General features: G+C 59.3%; 1 protein-coding gene across 2 annotated transcripts in view; it reads right to left on the reverse strand.

Moving 5' to 3' along the window:
* The window catches only part of BCL9L (B cell CLL/lymphoma 9 like), a 30170-nt gene extending 11719 nt beyond the window's left edge, over positions 1 to 18451 (reverse strand). The window contains exons 1-5 of one of the 2 annotated variants that reach the window (XM_025357057.1): positions 17754 to 18451; positions 11422 to 11475; positions 2517 to 2618; positions 879 to 1264; positions 97 to 216 (exon numbers count right to left, since the gene is read on the reverse strand). In XM_025357057.1, coding sequence (XP_025212842.1) covers positions 97 to 216; positions 879 to 1264; positions 2517 to 2542 — 532 coding nt within the window. In that variant the 5' untranslated portion in view covers positions 2543 to 2618; positions 11422 to 11475; positions 17754 to 18451. Of the gene's footprint in view, positions 1 to 96; positions 217 to 878; positions 1265 to 2516; positions 3509 to 11421; positions 11476 to 17753 lie in introns of those variants that run through there. The other variant, XM_025357058.1, reaches the window with a different exon arrangement.
* Between the last annotated feature and the right edge of the window lie 1483 nt (positions 18452 to 19934).

Raw genomic sequence — 19934 nt, forward strand, 5'->3', positions numbered from 1 at the left:
CTCCCAGTCCTCATTTCTTTCCCAGGCTCAGTCCTCTCAAGTCCATCCACCTGGAACATCACTGGCTACAGCACCCTGGCATCAACAGGCACTCACTGTGGGTGGCCCCAATGGGCTTGTCGTCCTCCTCACTGTCCGGTCCAGAGCACCATTCGTCCCCACTGTATGGCTGCTTCCGCTCCAGCACACAGCGCCGCTTACTCCGGGGCGCCACCTCTGCCCAGGCAGGATGGAGGAAAGAGTGAGTGCCCAGAGGCCCCATCCTCCCACACCCGGGGTCCCTCCCAGACCCATTCTCTAAGATGCCCCACCCTAGAGGGCACTGCCCAGGCCATGGTGGGCACTTTCCCAGCCCGTGGTCCCTACCACACCATTTGTTTCTGATTTCTCTCTATAGCCCCATGCCTGTCTCCCCTCCCCCCCCAACACCAAGTACAGCATAATCCCCAACCACAACTGGTTCTAATTAGGGCTGGCGGGGAGGGGGAGCTGCTGCTACTCTTCCAGGCCCCAGTGCCTGCTCCCAGAGGGCTCCCACCAGCTGGGATACGGAGGCTCCTGGGAAGTGTGTGGGTCTGGGGTCTGGTCCTCACTCCACAGCACCTCCCTGTCCCTCTCTGGAGCTCTAGTGGGTAAGCAGGAGGGGAAGGAATCCATAGTCTGACCACTCTGTGTGGCCCCTCCATGGGTGGCACCATGGCCAGCCCCAATCCCGAATGATCTGGTTGGTGGGTGTTGAAAGGTACCCATGCAGAAACACTGGAGAATAATGTGGGGTGAGGACTGGACAAGCAGGGGGCAGAGAGGTGATCTCCCAGAACATCTGAGCCTTGGACTATAGGAGATGCTAGGGTCTTGGGGATAAAGAAATGGGGTACCTTTGGCCTCCGAATCCAGGGATGGGGTCCCAGCCTCTCGCTGCTCTCCAGAGTCCACAGACACACTCCGTTCCCTCTTCACCTTGCCCTTGAGCGAGCTGAAAGGGGGCACCCCTGTCTGGGGGTTCTTCAGACTTGAGTTGCTAGGCGAGATCTGGTTGGCCTTGGCCCCATGGTTCCCCGCCCCCACGCCCTTCGAGCCCAGGTTGCAGGTGGGTCCTTGGTTCACATTCTGGTGCTGAGATTGGGCCCCGCCATTCCCTGTTTTGCCATGATTGGTCAATTTATTTTCTGGGTGCATTGGCTTGGCTGGGGCAGGGGGGCAATGGCCGCGGGGGGACAGCGGCGGGCTCCCTGGAGCTTCTCTCCTCCTGGGGTGGGGTAACCTGGGAGAAGGTAGGAGAGATGTGAAAAGTTAACCTTGCTAGGGGCTAGGCATGCCTGGAACTTAATTGCCCCATCCTGCCTCCTCTAATAATGGGGGATGGTAGGGGGAAGGGGTGGCATCTCAAGACCACCACCAGCTATTCCCTACTTCCCTCCATGGCTTCCTCAGACAAGGGCTAAGGCCCTCATCCACCTTGGGGAGTGGAGACGGGGAAACCCTCCACCCTCCAGCCTCCACAATTCGAATGGAAACCAGGGCCCAGAGTTGGCAGAATTCGCCCACCTCAGCCCCAACACCCATCAGCCTGCAAGCTTCTGTGGCAACCCTGTCCACTGTATCAGACTTAAGCATCCTCTCTTCTAAGATCTGCTGTCTTCAGACTCCTTCCAAGGTCTCAAACCTCAACTCCCATATGTCCCAACACCAGCAGAGAAGGGCCGCAGGACCTGGGGTCACTGCACATGCCCCTGTCTCATTCCCCAGGGACAGTGGGGAAACGCACACTGGGGAGTGGTACCCACTGGTCCAGACAGCTGGAGGGGAAGGCCCGAGGAGGGGGGCCTGGCAGGCCAGGCCGGCAGGCAGAAGCAGGAGGAAAGGGGGAGGGGAGCGGTGTGTCAAGCAGATGGGGAGTGCAGCTTGAAGCCAAGGATTCCTGCAGCCTAGGCTGCGGGCCCTTTAAGCTCCAGCCCGCTCCCCCCGCCGCCTCCCCCTCCCCGGAGACCTATTAATAGCCGCTGGAAAGATCACATCACGGGAGAGGATATTTATCCCCCCTCATTCCACACCAGCTCAGATTTATTTCAGCTCTGCTGTCCTGCTGCTGCCGCCTGGCCCTGTCTGCCGGCTTCTCCGGGGTGGGGGGAGGGAGGCAGGCACCGCCCCCTACTCCCGCTCCCACCTCCAGCTAGACTGAGGCCAGAGGCGGCCTTCGGACCCCACAGTAGGGTGGGAGGGGGTCTGCTGAAACCATTTTAAGGAGGGAAGAACTAGAAGGGACCAGAAGCCGCAAGCATAGCAGGCTGCCAGTCCCCTCTGCCCCCCGGGCCCAGGTACTAAGGCTGGCTGCGCCTCCTGCTTCGGGCCAGGCCTTCCCATGCTAACCCCGCTTTAGCCCACTGGTGGCCTGGGAGCCAGGTGCCCAGGGCGGCTCCTCTCTTGGCCAGCACAGCTTGGGCCCCATCACCACTGGGCCCTTCCCTTCCCACACTCCACACACACACATCCCGCCCGCCACGACACCCACACACCTTGTCTTGTTAGCCAGGATCCTCATGGCTCCCACACACAGTGGGGCTACGGCCCCTGTGCGTGCCCAGGGCCCAGCCAGGTACTCGGTACTGGAGCACGGACTGCAGCAACAAGCCCCAAAGAGAAAACTCGTGACTTGGGGAGGGGGTGTGAGAGGGGGAGGGGAGAAGGGAAGCCCCAACAGCCCTGGGACTAGGGAGCTGGGTAGGGTGGGGTGGCACTGGAAAAAAAGGATTACGAGATGGGGTCTCGATCCTGGAGGCCAGCCCTGTCCCCATCCCTCCCACACCTTGCCCTCAGGGGGCTTGCAGTCTCCAGCAAGCCCCCGCCCTGACGGGCGGCAGAGACAGAATTCACTAAAAGGCTAGGTAGCAAAGGTACCGCGTGTGGCGGCCGTGAGGTCTGCCCTGGCCCCTTGAGGGATTCCTGCTCCCAGACGCGCCCCTCATCCAGGGTGGGGTACCCCTCACGCCCCACCCCCAGAACGCTCCAGCCGTGGAGGGGGCCCGGGGTGGGGGCCACGCCCCGCCCCGTCCCCAGCTCGGGGCCTAGCCCGTGCCCATCCCAGCAGGCCCGGGCGGGCAGCGAGAGGCCTGGCGGGGCCCCGGGGCTGCAGCTGGGCTCTTCTGGAGACCAGTAACGCTGGCTCGGATTCCTCCCCGACCGCAAGAATGCAGGAGCCTCCCCTCCCCCCGCCCTGCACCCCCACCCCGCCCCCTTCGGCAGAGCCCGGGTGGAGAGGCAGAGCGAGAGCGACAGCCAGCGAGGCAGCGAGCGGGAGGCGAACAGGACTGCAGCGTGCTTCTCCAGGCCCCGCGCGCGGACAGACACACGGACTAGTCCCGCCAGGGGCTGGGGCGCGCGCCAGCCGGCAAAAGCTTGGCGAGCACCGGGTGCTGCCGGCAGGGGCTCAGAGACCCACAGACACCCGAACTCTGACTCACACACACTCAACAGCTCACACGTGGACAGGGAGACAAAGACACGCACGGAGCCCAGGAAGCTAGAGGCGCGCCGGAGGCCAGGGAAGCGCCGGCCGGAGCGGGAGCCGCGGAGATAGCCTGGGGCACGCGCAGACACCGGGGCTGCCCGAGGGCTGAGTGCGAGCGCCGGACTCATTGAACAGATGAAAAGACTGAGGCCGGCCACAAGAGAGCCGAAGAAAGTTGAGCCTGGTAGTTACAAAGAAACACGCACAGGGCCATAGATACAGCAACAGACTTACACAAACAGAGGCCTCACCCAGTTGCCCCCAGCCCTGGCTCCCCCTCGCGTCCCCTACCCGCCCTCCAGCAGTTGATCCCTGTCAAAGGGGAGGAGTCTTGGGCCCATGAGCCTCGTCCCGGTGACAGGCCCGGCCAGACACGGGTGCACACTCCTGATGCTCCCTGCAGGGCTGCTGGAGGCTGGGCGGGGACCTCGGGGTGAGGGGGCCCCACCTGCCACCCTGCGGGAGTGTAACCCCAACTTAACCCTAGGGCACATTGGCCTTCGCCACTCCAGCCCTGTCTCTGGGGAGGAAGGCTCCTGGGGGAAGGTTCCAAAGTCCAGGACCTGCCTGGGAAACAGCCCGCCACCCCCAGCTTCTCCATCACAACCAGGGAAGAGCAGAGGCAGAGGTTGGAGTCACTGGAGACAGCAGGGCTCTGAGCAGGCTCCTGGCTGGCATGCATCTCAGGCTCTCCCTTCACCAACTCGCAGATTCTCAAAAGGATCGACCCCATTTCAACGAGGAAACTGAGGTCTGGGAAGAGGAAGTGATGTGACCTTGAGTCACAGATCCAGTACGTGGCAGTGTGGGGACCCTCATTCCAGACACTGCAGTGGCCCCACCTCGCCACCCCAGCCAGGACTGCTCCTCTGAGCCTGCATCAGATAGGTGGGCTTCCCACACTCCAGCCACAGTGCCCAGGCCCCCCATAAGGGGGGAGGGGCACGGCAAGGGCCATTCACTACCTATGTTCACAGCCTCAAAAACTGAGAACCTGTAAGAATTTGGGAAGGGACTATTAGAAAATCAGTCCTCCCCAGTAGCCTTTCAGGCCTAGGCTCCTCCCCAGGAGACTCTTTCAGTCACCCTCCCCTCTGGGACTCCACCCCCTCTCTCCCACCCCGCCGCAGGGCGAGCTGAGTCAAGCGTGGATGAGTCAGGACTTTCCCATCTCACACCTCCCCACTTTGCCCCTCAAGAGTCTGCCCCAGCTCCCAAAGACCCCTCCTCCTCCACACACTCAGTCTCTGAAGACACCTGGAAGGCCTGGTGATGGGAAGCAAGAGGGCTGATCTCAGTCCAATGCAATTTTGAAGTACCAAGTGAAGGGGGCTTCCTAGTACCAGGCCAGGGGCCCTTGAGGTGCAAGAAAGCAAAGGGATGGGGCTCTGGGAACACATCATCGTGCCTCCCTCTTAGGGGGTTAGGTGGGGAGGGGTAGCAAGCTCACAAACAGGGAGCAGGTGCAAGTCACCTGAGTGGAAGGCCAGGCGCATACCAGGAGAATGAATGTGCCCGGAGGAGCGGAGGAGGCGGCCTGACAAAGGGCCTGAGATATCCAATCCGTTCCCCCACCCGCCACCCCACCCTGAGTGACTGCGAGGGTAGGAGCCAGCAGCCTAAGGGTTGCTAAGGGTTAAAGTGGACCTGATCCTGGCTGGGGGAAGAGCGGAGGAAGGCTCAGATGCCCAGAGCCTCCAGGTGTGACACACCAGCTCTGCTCCACACACAACTACCACAGGTAGGGCAGGCGTTCACACATCCAGTGGCAACCTGCCTGCTTCCAGCTGCCCCCACGTTGGGAGCCTCTGCTTGGCTCACCAGCTGGCCCACCAGTGTCACTGCCTAGCTCAAAACCACCCCAAAGAGGCAGTAAGAAAATGTTTTGGAGGGTCCATGCTTCTGTCTGCCAGGGCCCTCTGTGATGACACGAGGGCTCAGGACCCTGCTGGGGACAACAGAGCAAACGAGATCCTTGGCCTCTGGCTCAGGGAGATACAGCGCCAGAGATGACAGGGTCCCAAATCCCCTTTCTCCTGGGTGTCAGGACCCCTCAGACCTCAGAAGCTCTCTCCACCACTCAGGTCACTTCCTCTTCCTGAGGTGGTGACTCAGCGGGTGGGGAGGTCAAGGATTCGTAGCCCAGCAGGAAATCTGCTCAAGGACCAAGGTGCTGCGCTGGGACCCTCGATGTGGGGACTTCCAGGCTTAGGGGGCCTTCCCATGGCCCTGGTTCCTAGTAGCTCTCCCCACTTCCCCCCACCCTGTGCCAAAGGAGACCATGCAAATCAGCCATTTTTGCTTGGGAGGTTTTCCCTGGGAGTTTCCAGCCCCACCCCACCTGCAGCCCTAGGGTAATGTCAGACAACCCCAGCTCCACAGGGCCATGGAAACTCCTGGTCCCAGACCTTTCTGGTCTGGGATCGTTGAACAGGGTACTGGGGGGCAATCGGTGGTTTTACCCATTCTGGCCCACTGTCCCTTCTGGAGCTCGCAGGGACAAGTGGCATTGCTTGGACAGGCCTGAGGTCACCTCACTTCTCTTGGCTCCTACAGTCATTGTCAGTGTGGTCGGGCCTTGGGCAGCAATCATGGCCTGGCAGTAGGGTGCCCCCAAAGACAGCTACCCAGTCCCCAGCTGCTCCCTCCCACAGGGGGAGGGGTGGAGAGGGGGTGGGGGGCACAAGGAAACAAGACAGGGCAGGAAGCCCAGGCAGGCGGCGGGCACTCTGGGCCAGGCACAAACAACCAACACAGGAAACCACAGCCCACCCCCGCCCACCCCACCCGCCCAAGGCTCTGGGAGAGAGGAGTGCCAAAAGCCTGGTACCCCAACAGAGGCAAGGGCCAGGGGTTAGCCCAGGACGAGGGAGGAGCAAGAAGCTCTCCAGTCCTCTCTCTGCCCCAGACCCTACCTGGGCAGGGGAGAGGGAGCCAGGCTGGCAGGGATGGTGCTGCCTCTTTAAATCCACCGAAATCCTGAGCTAGGCCCAACCTAGCTCTGGTTTCACAGGAAGGAAAGGAGCTCAGGAGCCAGTAGGGCAGGCAGTGGTGGCTGGAATTAGCCCCACCGGCCCAAATATATCTGGTCTCTGCCCGCCGCCCCACTGGTACTTCCTGTCCCCTGGCACCTGTACCAGGGTGGGGGTAGGAGATGATCCAGGTGCCACTCTCTACCCTATGGAGGCTCCCATCTCAGGAGGTGGTCTGGTGCTGGGTTCATGTGGGTAGAAGGTAACTTCCCAAGCCTGGGTTCCCAGAACAGGCAGAGATGGGCAAGGCAGCTCCCTGTGGGCCCTCACCTGGCCTCAGTCCTCCAAGGGGTTAATCTGGTCCCTATTTAGGGGGGTAGGGGTGGCCGAGGAACCTCCTCCAAACTGCCTGGCTGCTGGGAACAATGGGGCCATTGTGGGAGGATGGAGTGCAGCAGACTGCTGGCACAGCCAAGCGCACCACGGTGGGACCTCACCCAGCGCCCGCCCGCCTGCCTGCCTGCTCTGCTCTCTCCCCAGGTACAGCCAGAGGCAGAGGCATCCTCCTGGCCCCTCACCTCGCCTGCTGGCCCACACTCTTGGCACCAGCAGCACCTGGGGGCTCCATGAGCTCTGCCCACATTGACATCCAGACTGTCATGACCCTCCAGGATGCAGGGGCACGTGGGCCAGGCCGGGAGGGGTGGGGGTGATGAGACAGGATGTATGCCTGTGATCCTCTGCAGGGGAGACAGGAAGGCCACACGGGGTTTCTGGTGTCAGTCCTGGCACCCTCAGGCAAAAAGGGCTTAGGGGATTGTCAGAGCGGTGACAGGCAGGGTCCCCTGTCCCCAGGCCTCCTCTCCCACACCCATTCAGTAAAGCTGCTCCCAGAGGAGGTCTGGTGCCTGGCGGCCTCGCCCTCTGGGGCTGGGGCCCTGGCATGCAGTAGGATGCAGTGGAATAAGAACTGAGTTTGAGGGCCGGGCGCAGTGGCTCATGCCTGTAATCCCAGCACTTTGGGAGGCCAAGGCAGGTGGATCACGAGGTCAGGAGTTCAAGATGAGCCTGGCCATGATGGTGAAACCCTGTCTGTACTAAAATCACAAAAATTAGCCGGGCATGGTGGTGGGCACCTGTAATCCCAGCTATTTGGGAGGCTGAAGCAGAGAATTGCTTGAACCCGGGAGGCGGAGGTTGCAGTGAGCTGAGATGCACCACTGCACTCCAGCCTCGGCGACACAGCAAGACTCCATCTCAAAAAAAAAAAAAAAAACAAAACTGAGTCTGTAGTCAGACAGTGCCAATCACACCCTGCCCCTTCTCATCTATGGGGCCTTGTCCTTCCCTTTATCCCTCTGAGCCTCAGTTTCCTCATCTGCAAAATGAGAATAATTTTATACAGTGAGGTAACAGTGTGAAACTAACAGAATGCCTAAGACACACCAGCCCTCAACGAACCACTTCTGGCCTTAATGTCCTCATTTTTACCTTCTGCCATGGCACCCAAATATGTGGGCATTTGGTAAAGGAAGGCACTGTCCAGATATTTTGCCTGTGAGTGTCCAAGAGAAGAGGGCCTGTGGGCATCATATTAGCGGCACCAAGTACCAAGACCTGGCTCCTTCCCTGCCTTCCTCTCAGAGGCCAGCTCCCTCCACTGGCACAGTCCTGGGCATCCTGGGCTCACCGACACACTCAAACCCACAGCATGAAAACAGAGAGGGGCTGGGCGGCTGTCCACTCTCTTAGCCTCAGGACCATCTCAAAAGTCCAGGAGGCGAGTAAAGGGGAATTTCTCTTCAAGAGGGCCAGCCTCCCCTCTGCCAGGTGCCCTTCTCCCTGCCTGTCCCTTGGCTGTCCACCCTGTAGTACTTGGGCCAGGAGAAAGCTTAAGCCTACTCTCTAGCCGTGGATCTCAAAGGAACAATTGACAAGCAGTTCTGGAAAGTAGGGGCCCAGGGAGAAAACCTGTTCTATTCTCAACTAGAGAGGGCTATATCTCTCCGGGTGGCCCCACAAGCCCCCAAAGGGTTAACAAGGTCCTAAAAATAACCTGCGCCCAGCAGTACCCACTGATCGGAACCCTCCAGCCATCTGTTCCCATTTTCTCCCGTTCACATTGGAACATCTGAAACCAGCCCCAGAGCCCCAGCCCGATCCCAAAAATAGCCCCAGCCTGCCCAAGGAACAGGCCCCAGGGGCTGGGCACAGGAGGCATGGCCAGCCCAGCAATGAGGCGAGGCACGGCCCAGGCAGACCCTGAGCCCTCATTCCCCCGGCCCATGGAAGGGAGGTGTCCTCTCTGGATCCAGAGGAACACGGTAAGCAGGGCCAGGGGCTCCAGCCCACCCCTCTTGGTACCACGCCAGAGAGACACCTGCTAGCTCAGTCCAGGCCTCAGACCCAGGGGCCCTGGGATCCTAGGCACTTCTACCACATCTTAGTCCCCAGAAGATTTTACCCACCTGTCTGCATAGCTTCCACACCTCATTGTGGGCACCCCATCCCTGCCGCCCACTCCTGGGCTCCTCATCCAGAAGCTCCCAAGCCTCAGCCCCTCCACCATCCCACTCTCACCCCAGGGCCTATAGGAGCCCTGGCCGCCTGGCCCCACTCAGCATTCTCCCTTGCCAGCACACAGGGTTAAGGCAGAACTTTTCCTAGTGTCCACACTCCCCCTTGCAGCTCAGGGAGGGACTCTGGAGGTGTCCCTTGGACCGCTGTGGATGCTGATATTACTCCACTCCCCTTCTGGGCTTCAGCATGCCCCCTCCCTGACCATCTGTGTCCAGCAGGTGCCAAACACGCCCCTCAGGGCTCCCCCACATTATCATAGGCCTGGGCACTGCCCCTCAGGGAAATGCCCCGGCAGGGCACAGGGAATCCGGGGGCCCAAGGCCCTGAGGCGTTCCTAACAGCTGCCATCCAGGTCACAGCTCCACACTGACACTTCGCTCCCCAAGCCAGGTCCCTGACCCCTAGGCCAGGAAGGAGAGGAGGCGGCCATTTAAGCCATTTAAGGACGGAATGTCTTGTTTGCCTGGTGAGAGCAGAGCAGCAGGGGATGGGGCAGTGGGAGGAGTGCTGGAGCAGAACTGAGCAAACAGCCTCAGGGAGGAGGGCTGGCCCTGAGAAGCCTGAAGATAGCGAGGGAGACGTGTCCTAAGCTCCCTGGGCCTTCTCCAGGCCCCTGGCTATTTGGCAAACTTGCAATCAAGAAGTCAGCAAGCACCAATGATGGGGAAACGGAGGTAGCAAACAGTGGGTCTGGAGGGGTATTAGAATCCAGGAATCTGGAGTGTGGAAAGGCTGTCTCTTCCCCACCCCCACACTCCCTCTTCTCACTATCAATTCTTTCCATGCTAAAACCCTGGGAGGGTCAAAAGTTCCTGTGAAGAGCTCTGACTAATAAAATGAGAAGGATCGCCAACATTTATTGAGCATTTACTTTGTAACTTCACAGTCCTAAATGCTTCAAGTGCATCATCTAATTTAATCCTCAGAACAGTCTGGTAAGAAAGCATTCTTATTATGCCCACTTTCCCACTAAGAAAAGGGAAGTGCCAAGAAGTGAAATAACTCGCCTAAGGCCCATAAAAAAAGGCCATAAAAAGAAGAAGCAGGATTTGAATTCAGACTCCCTGGCATCTGGGTTCTGGGCCATTTCACAATACTCCAGATGCACCACAGTATCAGTCCTCTGAACGATGATGAACGAGGTACCCAGGCCCCACCCTCTCGCTCCTCACATCCTCCCTCCATGCCTGATGTGCCCAGGGCTTGCCCAGGGAAGATGAGAGAGAGAGCACCACTCCCCACTCCCTCAACCCAGGTACCTGTCTGGCCTGGCCTGTGCTGCCAGGACACAGCAAAGTTCTCCAGCCTCCCCCAGCCCCGCCCAACTCCAGTCCGTTACCTCCTCACCCATCCTTGTCCCTGCTGGTCAGAGGAGGGCACAAGGCCAGTCATTGAGAAAACAGCACAGAGCCCCTGCCAAGAGTTACCATGGGCTTGTGAGAGGCCCCAGGTGGGGGTCAAAGGTCAAGTGGGACTCACCAGTGAGGGTGGAGTCCCAGCCCTGCTCCCCACCCACCTGCTCAGCCACACCTGGCCAATGCTCCCCATTTCTTTCATTCCTCAGTAGAGAGCAGGACCACTTCCTCGGTGTCCCTGGGGGGGTGGCTTCAATGGGGAGGGTGTGGGCTGAGGTGGGGGGACGAGAAGCCCCTCCCTCCTGGGGATGGTCTAGGAGAAGCGCCTCCTCCCAGTCCCCAGCTTCCTCCAGCTTTCCCTAGTCGGACCAGGAGCCCTCAGGAGTGTTTGTTGTGAATTCAGGGAGTTGTTGCTAAGTAAGGAAGGGGGGCTGACGGAGGGAAAGAGGCTGGCGCGTGCGCACGTGTGTGTGTGTGTGTGTGTGTGTACACGCACACATGTGTACACTAGGGGACCAGGGGGCCAGGGCAGAAACCACGCTACTGTGGCTGGCAGCCACTCTGGCTTTGACTGAGCCAGAAGAGGCCAAGCCAGCGAGGAGGAGCAAGGACTTGGGATAACCAGGAAATCGTACCTTGCCCTCCAGGGCGATTGGGCGGAATCTCCTCGCCTCCCGCAGGGTGGGGCGGGTGGGGGGTGAGATCGGCTGAGATAGAGGAAGGCTGGACTCTCACTGGAGCCTGGCTGTAACCCCTCCCGGCCCGGCCCCACTCCCCACCCGACTGGGTCTAGGGTTCTGGTCAGGCTGTTTGCCCACCAGGAGCCAGAGGAGACCTCCCTCCTCTGGAGGGAGGGGAATGAAAGGAGAGATGGGGGCAGAAAGCCAAGAGGAGGGAGCCCAAAAGACAAAAAGCCAAGCAAGAGGCTAAGCCAGGATGACGCGGCCGCCGCGGACAGAAATCAGGGAGGCTGAGAGGGACACACAGGGGCACACGGACCTCTCACCTCAGGAATAATGTCGGGCTCAGGTTCAAGGGTGTGGTCTGGGATGGGGGCTCCCTGTGGAGAGAGGGTCAAAGCTAGAAGCCCCCTTCCAGCAATCTATGCCCCCGCTCCTCCCATCACCCCAGCACCCCCCACCAACACACCACATAAACATGTACACACAGTCCACACAGCCTGCAGCTCCAGGAAGTCTCTGAGCTACTCATTTGCCACCCCCCACCCCCGCTAGGACTTCTGTGGATTGGCTGGGAGCCAAGCCTGACCCAGCTGCACCGCCCCCCCGCACCCCCCACCCACCACGCCATCCCCTCCCTAGCCTGGAAGAGAGGAGAAAGCACTGGAAGACCTTAGCGCTCCCTTAGAGCTTGGCCCCATGGGGAGGAGGAGAGGCAGAGGACTCCCACGACCTGGCCTGAGGACCTGGGGGAGGAGAGGCATGGGGAGGCTGGAGGACCCCAGATTCTAGTGCCAGCCACCTCCAGGTTATCCTATGTCAGGGAAAAGAATGGCTGTGTATTCTGTGTCCCTGTGTGGTCTCCCTGGCTATAGCCCTGGTCCCCTGAAGACGCCAAGTCCTGAGGACCTGGTCTGGTTGGGAGGGCCTGGGGCGAGGGAATAGGTTTAGCAATTCAGTAGGAGGGGGCTGGGCGAAGCTCCCACAGCAGGCGGGAGGGAGGCTGGTGGCTGGGCTCAGTTTGTACTGGGGGGTCAAAGGGGAGTTCTTTTCCGAAGAATTCTGGGAGAGACGCCAACTAGAGCAAGCTGCTAACCACCCCTCCCTCTCTCTCACTGCACTGGGCGGGGGGTGTCCCTGCCAACCAGACTTAACCCTCTCCAGCCTGTGTTCCTCCCAGACCTGAGATGGGGGCTGCTGGGGAGAAGACCTTTGGCTGGGCTCAACTTTCCATTCTAAGGCTCATACAGAGCAGGGCATCTACCAGCAAAAGGCTGGTTCCACATGGCCCCGTCTGGCACTGCCCTGCCCTGCCGCCACCTAGGTGACTTTTCTGAGCTCATCTCCTAAAGGTGTCTGCAGTGACGTGTGTGCGTGTCTCAGAGACAGAGATTGAGAAACAAACTGAAAATTCCTTGCCAAGGCCCTCCCCCTGCTGGGTCACTGAGCACGGTACCAACCTGTACCCCTCCCTTCCTCCCACTGTGCTCTGGGACCAGAGGCCACTGGGGGTGGGGACGTAAAAAGGGACAGCTTATCCTTGTGTCCACCTCCTGCTGCTGTCTCCATAGGTCTCTGACTCACACAATCAGCCCCAGCCCCAGCACTCTGCTTCCTCACTGATTTGTCACAAGTGCTTCTGGAGGAATGCATTCCATTCTAGCCTGAGATCCCAGGATGGAAAACTGAGATACAGAAAGGTTATGGGGGTTCTAGCGCCTGCATCCCATGCCGATACAACGATACAACTCTGTTATCACCGTCCTCTCTTTGGCCCCAAATCAAAAAACCCTAGGAACCTCCTCTTATGTAGAATACTGGGAATGAGATTAAACATCAAGAAGGACTTCCCACAATCGATCAAGGCTACAAGGGCAGCTGGCCTCACCCCAGATGCCTGGATTCCAGACCCCTCTGTCTTCTGCTCAGGCTGGAAATATGAGTGTCTTCTCTTGTTTAGCTATTTGGCCCTCACTGGAGAAGTCAACTTTTTCTGAACCTTAAATTTGCCACCAAGCTCCCAGGTCTGATGTGATTGGCTGTTCCTTGCCCTCAATGAAGCAAGTGACCCCAGGGTGGGGGGTTAGCTCCCTTTCCCCACCGCTTTGCCTTTAGAGCACCGGGCCTCCCTGTAACAACCACCACTGTATAATCAGGACCAGAAGAGGGTGGACAGGTGGTATGGGGACCTTACAAGGTGCTAGGTGCCCGTGAGGGGGTAGAGGGAGAGAACCCAGTTCCCAGGGAGGGTTCATCACAAAGTCCCCACTGCACCACTCTCTCTCCAAGGACCACAGAACTGCCAGAAGCCTTGGCCCCACTCCAGGAAACTTCCCTATCAAAGGGCAGAGGACTCCATGTCCCAGGGAGCTGTGGGGAGACCTGTGACTACACACCCCAGACATGTTCCCAGGGAGGAGAGAGGAGGGAAGAGAAGTGAAGCGCATGTGTGTGCACGCACATGCACATGCACGTGGACGAGACACGCCCCCAGCACACACACTCTCCAGAGGTACCCCAACACTGACAACACAGACGCAACTCCCAAAGATGCACATCCAAAGACGTTTCCTAAAAAGCACTCCAAATTCTCCAAGAGTGGCCCCTTAAGACCCATAGAGGCTACCGTATTCATACAGACAGCCTAGGGGAGCTCAGGAAACACACATGACATCGGCCAATCACACAGAACTGCCAAACAGAACCGCCGACAGAAGATACACCCACACTGAGACACACACACACACACACAAACTTACACACACACACAAAGTAGTACGCAGCCATGTGCTAGCACACAAACTCAAACACACAAACTTGCAGCGTACAGTGTGTGAAGTCGGATTAGAAGGCAGTGCTCTGGGGAGGAGGGGAGCCTGCAGGGGGTGGAGAACCACTCAGGGATTTCAAAACAATCCTGGTTTCGAAATGCTGGAATTGCTGGATTCAGGGCCATTCCCAGTTGAGGCTGGGGGTGGGGAAGTGCAGAGTGAGGAGGAGGGGAAGACAGGCCAGCCCAGGGCTACCAGTCCATTGGAGAAGGATCGGGAATGGACAGAGGGAGTCCCAGCCCTGGCGGAAGGGGGCCTAGAATAAAACACCAAGGTTAGGAGGGGGGCCGGTCCAGGGTCAAGCAGGGAGGGCCTGGGCTGCAAAGGAGAGGCCTCTGCTTTTGCCACTGACAGAAAAAGTGAGAAGGCAGGGGAGGCCGCCCCTCCCCCTCAGCATGGAGAATCAGAGGGAACCTGTCTGTGTCCTTTCCCCTACTCCTGGGCAGTGACCACCTTCTGCTCTCCAGAGTGGCACCCTGGCTCCCCTTCCCCACCAGCTAGCACAGCCCCAAAGTGGGTGGAAAGCTAAGAGGTCACAGGGGATAGGGAGACAGCAAGGGCCTGCAGGAGTCAGGGGTCTTCTACAGGTTCCAGGACCCCCCACACTCAGAGCAGGCTGTGGGCATCCCCCTGGGAACCCAGTGCTTTCTTCCTCTCCACAGGGATGCGGAACCCTCGGGGAGACTGAGGCAATGCAACACATGCCCACACCCAGGAAGTCACCCCTCCCACAGCAGCCAGAATGCCCTTACTGCCCCTCCCCCAGCCTCCAGGGAAAGTCAGGCTGAGCTCTCCCCCAGGAGGGGAGGGAGGGGAGGTCAGTCCAGGCTGGGGGTGGGGCTCGGAGGCCTGGCCCTGGCACCAGGCAGAGGAAATTCCAGGCTGTAAGTCCAGGCAGCCTTCAGGGCCGCCGAGCCAAGTGACATGCACCAGCTCAGGAGCTGCAGTGCTCTGGCCTTCCCCTCCTAGCCCTGGCCTTCCAGCCCTCCAACTGGCTTTAGCCCCAGCTCTGGGACTCAGATGGGCTCCTCAGCCCTGGGAGGAGCTCCCACCGGCCCCATCCCGTCCCCTCTGGCCAGTTAGAGCCTCCTTCCCTCAGTTCCGAGGGCAGCCCCCACGGTGTGGCTATGGGTGGGCAGCTGGCAGGGCTGGCAGGCAGGGGCACACACGCCGAGCTAGAGCAGCCAGGCGCTCAACAGGTTGAGCCAGTCCATGGAACAGCCGCCCCACCCCAGGGAGAGCGGGCCTGGCAGAGGCTCCCTGCCCGCGGCACCCAGCCTGTACCCGCTTGGCTCCCACAGCTGCCCACTTTCCCACGGTGCCATCCCCCTTCTGCCCCCTCCCCCATCAGAGGTCAGCACCCGGGCAGTGCCCAGGGCTCTGGCACAAGGAAGCAAGGGATGCCATTCCCCTGTCACCCCTGGGTGCCCAGACTCTTGAGATACCTTACTCTCAGCACCCAAAGAGCCCCAGAAACAGCCAGCATGGCAGCAGGACCATGAGAATCCCAAAGGACCCCCCATACACCTCCTTGTGTGCCTCTTCTGATCCTGGGAAGACTGCACACTTGAACACCCCAGCTCTCCAGAGCTGCCCCAGGTCCTGGGACAGAACTTCAGCGTGTGGTGCTAGGCGCAGTGTGGGGGTGCCCCCAGCTCCTCCTATTGGACTCCCTGGAGGAGGGCTGCAGAGCTGGGTGACAGTGGCTCCCTCCATTCCCGCCTGGGCTGCTGCTGCTGCAACCCTGGTCCTTTCCTCCCACTCCACTCCTGGGGTCCATGGAGCTCCATCCCAGCCACTCCCCTGACAGGCAGGCAGCTCCCCTTTGCTCGGCATCTCCTTTAATCTAAAGCAGGTGCCAGGCATTCCAGCCCTTGCTGAGCCGACACTGCCACCCCCTAGGCCTCTGCCTAGAGGCTACTGTCCTGCCTGGTGTGGAAGTTGAGATCCCAGCCTAGGGCTCCCGCTTAACCCAGGTACCAGGACTCCAAAGGCAGGAACTAGCTAAGCAGGGTCATGGGTACCCAACACAGATTCAACAAGCAAGATCAATAGGTCCCAAACTGCCACTGAGGCGCTAGATTTCTGTGGACTGCCAATCCCTCTCTAGGACCCTGTAGTATCTCTCCAATCCTATGACTCCCCATCCTAGTAGAAACTCATTCTGAACCTCCATATGGGCCTCCAGAACCCATCACCAGTCATGGGACCCCTTCTACTCCAGGCACAAGAGTCACTCTGGATCCAAGATTTTAGGTATTCCATCTGCCCCTCAGCACCCTTCCTGCTGTGAACTATCACCCCACACCACTCAGGAGCAACATGGGCAAGCAGGGAACCCCTAGAGGGAGGTGGCCAGAAGGCTGGCCTTCCAGACCTGGCTCTCCAAGGCCAAGGAGGCAAATCACCTGGGGGAGGTGGCACCTTCCTTCCTGGCACCAGCCTCCCAGTCTCTCTCCCTGCTCTTCACCTTCTTCACTCATTCTCTCCTGGTCCTGTCCTGAGGCCTCTATCAGCAGGGCCTCAGAGCTGACACCAGGAAGACAGAGGCTGAGCATGCTCTTCCTCTGGGGTCATGAAACTGTGGTTCTGACCCGGAGAAGGTAGCCAGGCCCATGCTGAGAGGCAGCAAAGGAGCAAGGCAGCCCCTGCCCAGAAGTGGCTGCACCCTGGAGAGGCTGAGAAGAGAGGGAGAAGACAGTGGAAGGCCACTCACTGTGGCGGTCTCATCCAGAGAGCTGCTCAGAGGCAGCAGCAGAGTTAAAGCAGACACAGTGCACAGACAGCTTTCACACTAAACCAAGGCTGGGAGTGAGGGCAAAAGATCCAGGGAGCCTTGGAGACCCTTTCTGAAGGCTCAAACACATGCCCAGGTCACCTCTCTCAGAGCAACACTTTTTCTCCTCTCAGCAGAGGTCCCCCCAGACACAGACACAGACACCCACCCCAAGCAGCAGACAGACAGAAAGAGGAGGGAGGGAGGGGGTGTCAGAAAAACCCGGAAGGAAGGAAGCTGGACAGACAGACAGAAGCTGATCCTAGCCTCATTGCTCCACAGAGACACCCTCCAGACTCCTAGACTTCAAGGGACTCTCTCCTTAGTAGTCCTCTGTCTCTTCTGAAACCAAATTCCAGCAGCTCTGGAATAGGACCGACCCTAGCGGAACAAGAAGCCTAAGCTCACTTCTCTTCCTGCATTCTTCCCCGAGGGTTCCTTTGGATCAAGGCAGGGGCCACCTCCCCTTAGCAGCGCAGGGACACCTCCAAGGAACTGTATGACTGCCCCACCCCCCAGCCAAGCCCACATCACTCAGAAGCCTTGAAAGAAGAGACTCCTCAGTCACAGCCCCCGCTACTCGCAGGCAGTGCCTGGGGGAAAAGGGTGACTGACCCCCAGCTCTCCCTAGTCCTAACCCATCTCCTTCTGGAGGCTCCCATCAGTCAGGGAAGGAGGGCTGGGGTGCGAAGACCCACGGGGTTGGTGAGCCTGGGAGGGGGACTACATCTCCCAGAAGCCCCCAGGGCAAGGTTCGCTGCTCCAGCTGGCCCAAGGCCGGCCTTGTTCTCTGCGCTAGGGTGGCAGGGTCCCCTGGCTGCCCCTAAGCCCTCCCCACGGTGTTCTGGAGCTGCCAACCTGATTGGGGGCTTAAGAGTAGCCTCCACTGACCCTGGGGGCGTCCCCCACACCTTAAACAGCCTGGGGGTACGTGCCAGAGAGCAAGAGACAATCCGACTGTGTTTCCCCTCCCCGATTCAAACTGGATCTCCCTCCTCGCGCCTCTGCTGGCCTGGCATGACTTTCGCCTTGCCCCCAGCCCACCCCTCACCTCACGCGGATTGGGGGGTCCTCACGCCAGGCCGGAGCTGGAAGCCATAACCAGGTCAGGGTCGGTGTGTGGATGGGGGTCCTCCCGCTCGCCAGTTGGAGATGCAGAGAGGGCGGGCAGGCGGTGATCTTTTGATCCTGGACGCCTTGATCTCAATACCAGCCCGGCCCGGGGGAGGCTATCCGGGGATCGCTGGGTGCCTGGGTTCCTGCCTCCCAACTGCGGAGCATGGTCGTGGGCGCCGGGCAGCGGCGGGAGAGCGCGCACACCCGCCGGGGCCGGGGCGCGGGGCTGGGGTCTCGGCCCCGAACCTCAGGACTCTGGCTCCTGCTCCCGCTCCTCCTCCCTTGCTTGCTTCCTTCCTTCCTTCCTTCGCCTCCTCCTTTCACTTTCCCCAAAGCCCGCGGGGATGGCGGGCGCTGGGTGGGGAGGGGGCTGTCTGGGCGCTTATTGTTGGTCGGACGCCGAGGGTCCGGGTCGCAGCCCCCGGGCTGCGCGGCGCCGGGGGACCCAGGCGTGCGGGCGTCCGGCCGTCTGGCTCCGGGCGGCGGCAGTGGTGCAGCGGCCCCGGGTCCGGGGCATGTCCAGCCACTGGCTCCGCCGCGCGCCGCCGCCTCCCCGGGCTCCCCTGCGCTGCCGGAGCCTCGCTCGCCCCTCCACTCGGCTCCACTCCCCAGCCTGAATAAGCATCGGGGCTCTCTGGCTGCCTCCTTCTGCCTTCATACCAGAGCCCGGAGAGGCCCCTGTCAAAATAAGAGCTCCCCCATCTCGCTTGCCTCCTCGCCCAACCCGGCTCCCCCAGCCTCCCAGTGGTCTGACTCGGTAAGGCGCCCGGCCGGCTAGCCGGAGGCAGGTTGGCCCGGGGGCGGGGAGTGGGGTTTCTTCTCCCCACTCCTGAGGATTGAGGAGGAGACGCGCCAACAACATCCCAGGCTAGGGAAAGGTTTGACAAACCTACCTTCCTGTCTGCACTGATTGGAAGGAGTGGAAGTTGCCCTGACACACACACACACACACACACACACACACACAGCACTGGGTCCCCTCTTCATTGTACCCACCCACATCCATAAAGCACTGAGCATCTCTTTATTCATGTCTCTCCCCTAGTAGACCATGAGGTTCTTGAGGACACAGACTGAGTTTTTTCATCTTAATCCTCAGCAGCACAAAGTAGATGCTAAGAAAATGTTTGTGGAAGTGAAACCTTTGTCTTCTCAAAAGAGCTCTCCTAACCTAACCTCAAAGTGCTTCTCTCTCTCTCACACACACACACACACTCACACCGACTCTCACCACCCTATAGGATTATCGATGCAATGAAAAAGAAATTGTAAAGCACTTTTTTTTTTTTTTTTTTTTTTTGAGACGGAGTTTCGCTCTTGTTGCCCAGGCTAGAGTGCAATGGCGCGGTCTCAGCTCACTGCAACCTCCGCCTCCTGGGTTCAAGTGATTCTCCTGCCTCAGCCTCCCAAGTAGCTGGGAGTACAGGCACCTGCCACCATGCCTGGCTGATTTTGTATTTTTAGTAGAGACGGCGTTTCATCATGTTGGCCAGGCTGGTCTAGAACTGCTGACCTCAAGTAATTGGCCTGCCTTGGCCTCCCAAAGTGCTGGGATTACAGGAATAAGCCACTGCGCCTGGCCCAAAGCACTTTTTAAAAACATTTGACATGTTTCTATGTTCACCACAAACCTTCAAGAAAGATGTTATAGTCCCATTACAGAGGTGAGGAAATTGAGGTTTACATTACCTAAGGACTTACTCAGAGCTACCCAGCTAGAAAGTGGTAAGCCCAGGACTAGAATTTGGGTCTCCTTATCCCAGGGCACTTTCACTGTTTCCTACTGTCCCCACCCACCCAGAATTAATACCAAGTGACAAACATTGACTGTCTGATAGGAAGAACACTAGCCAGCCTGCTTGCTCCTGCTGTTTCCTCGGTCCTGTCCCCTGCCCATCCTCACGGATGGTCCCCAGATAACTCTAGCCTCACTGACCTCCCTCTCTTCTGACCACCTATCCTGTCATAGCACCTGAGTACTTCCTCATGTGTTTTATCTTGTCACATACACATATGTGTGTGTGTGTATATATATACACACATCCCTATACATATATAGGTGTACACACACACACACATACACATATATATATATGTCTGATTTCCCCCAAAAGAT

The sequence above is a fragment of the Theropithecus gelada genome, chromosome 14 (genome assembly GCF_003255815.1).
Source record: "Theropithecus gelada isolate Dixy chromosome 14, Tgel_1.0, whole genome shotgun sequence".
In the NCBI taxonomy this organism is placed as follows: Eukaryota; Metazoa; Chordata; class Mammalia; order Primates; family Cercopithecidae; genus Theropithecus; species Theropithecus gelada.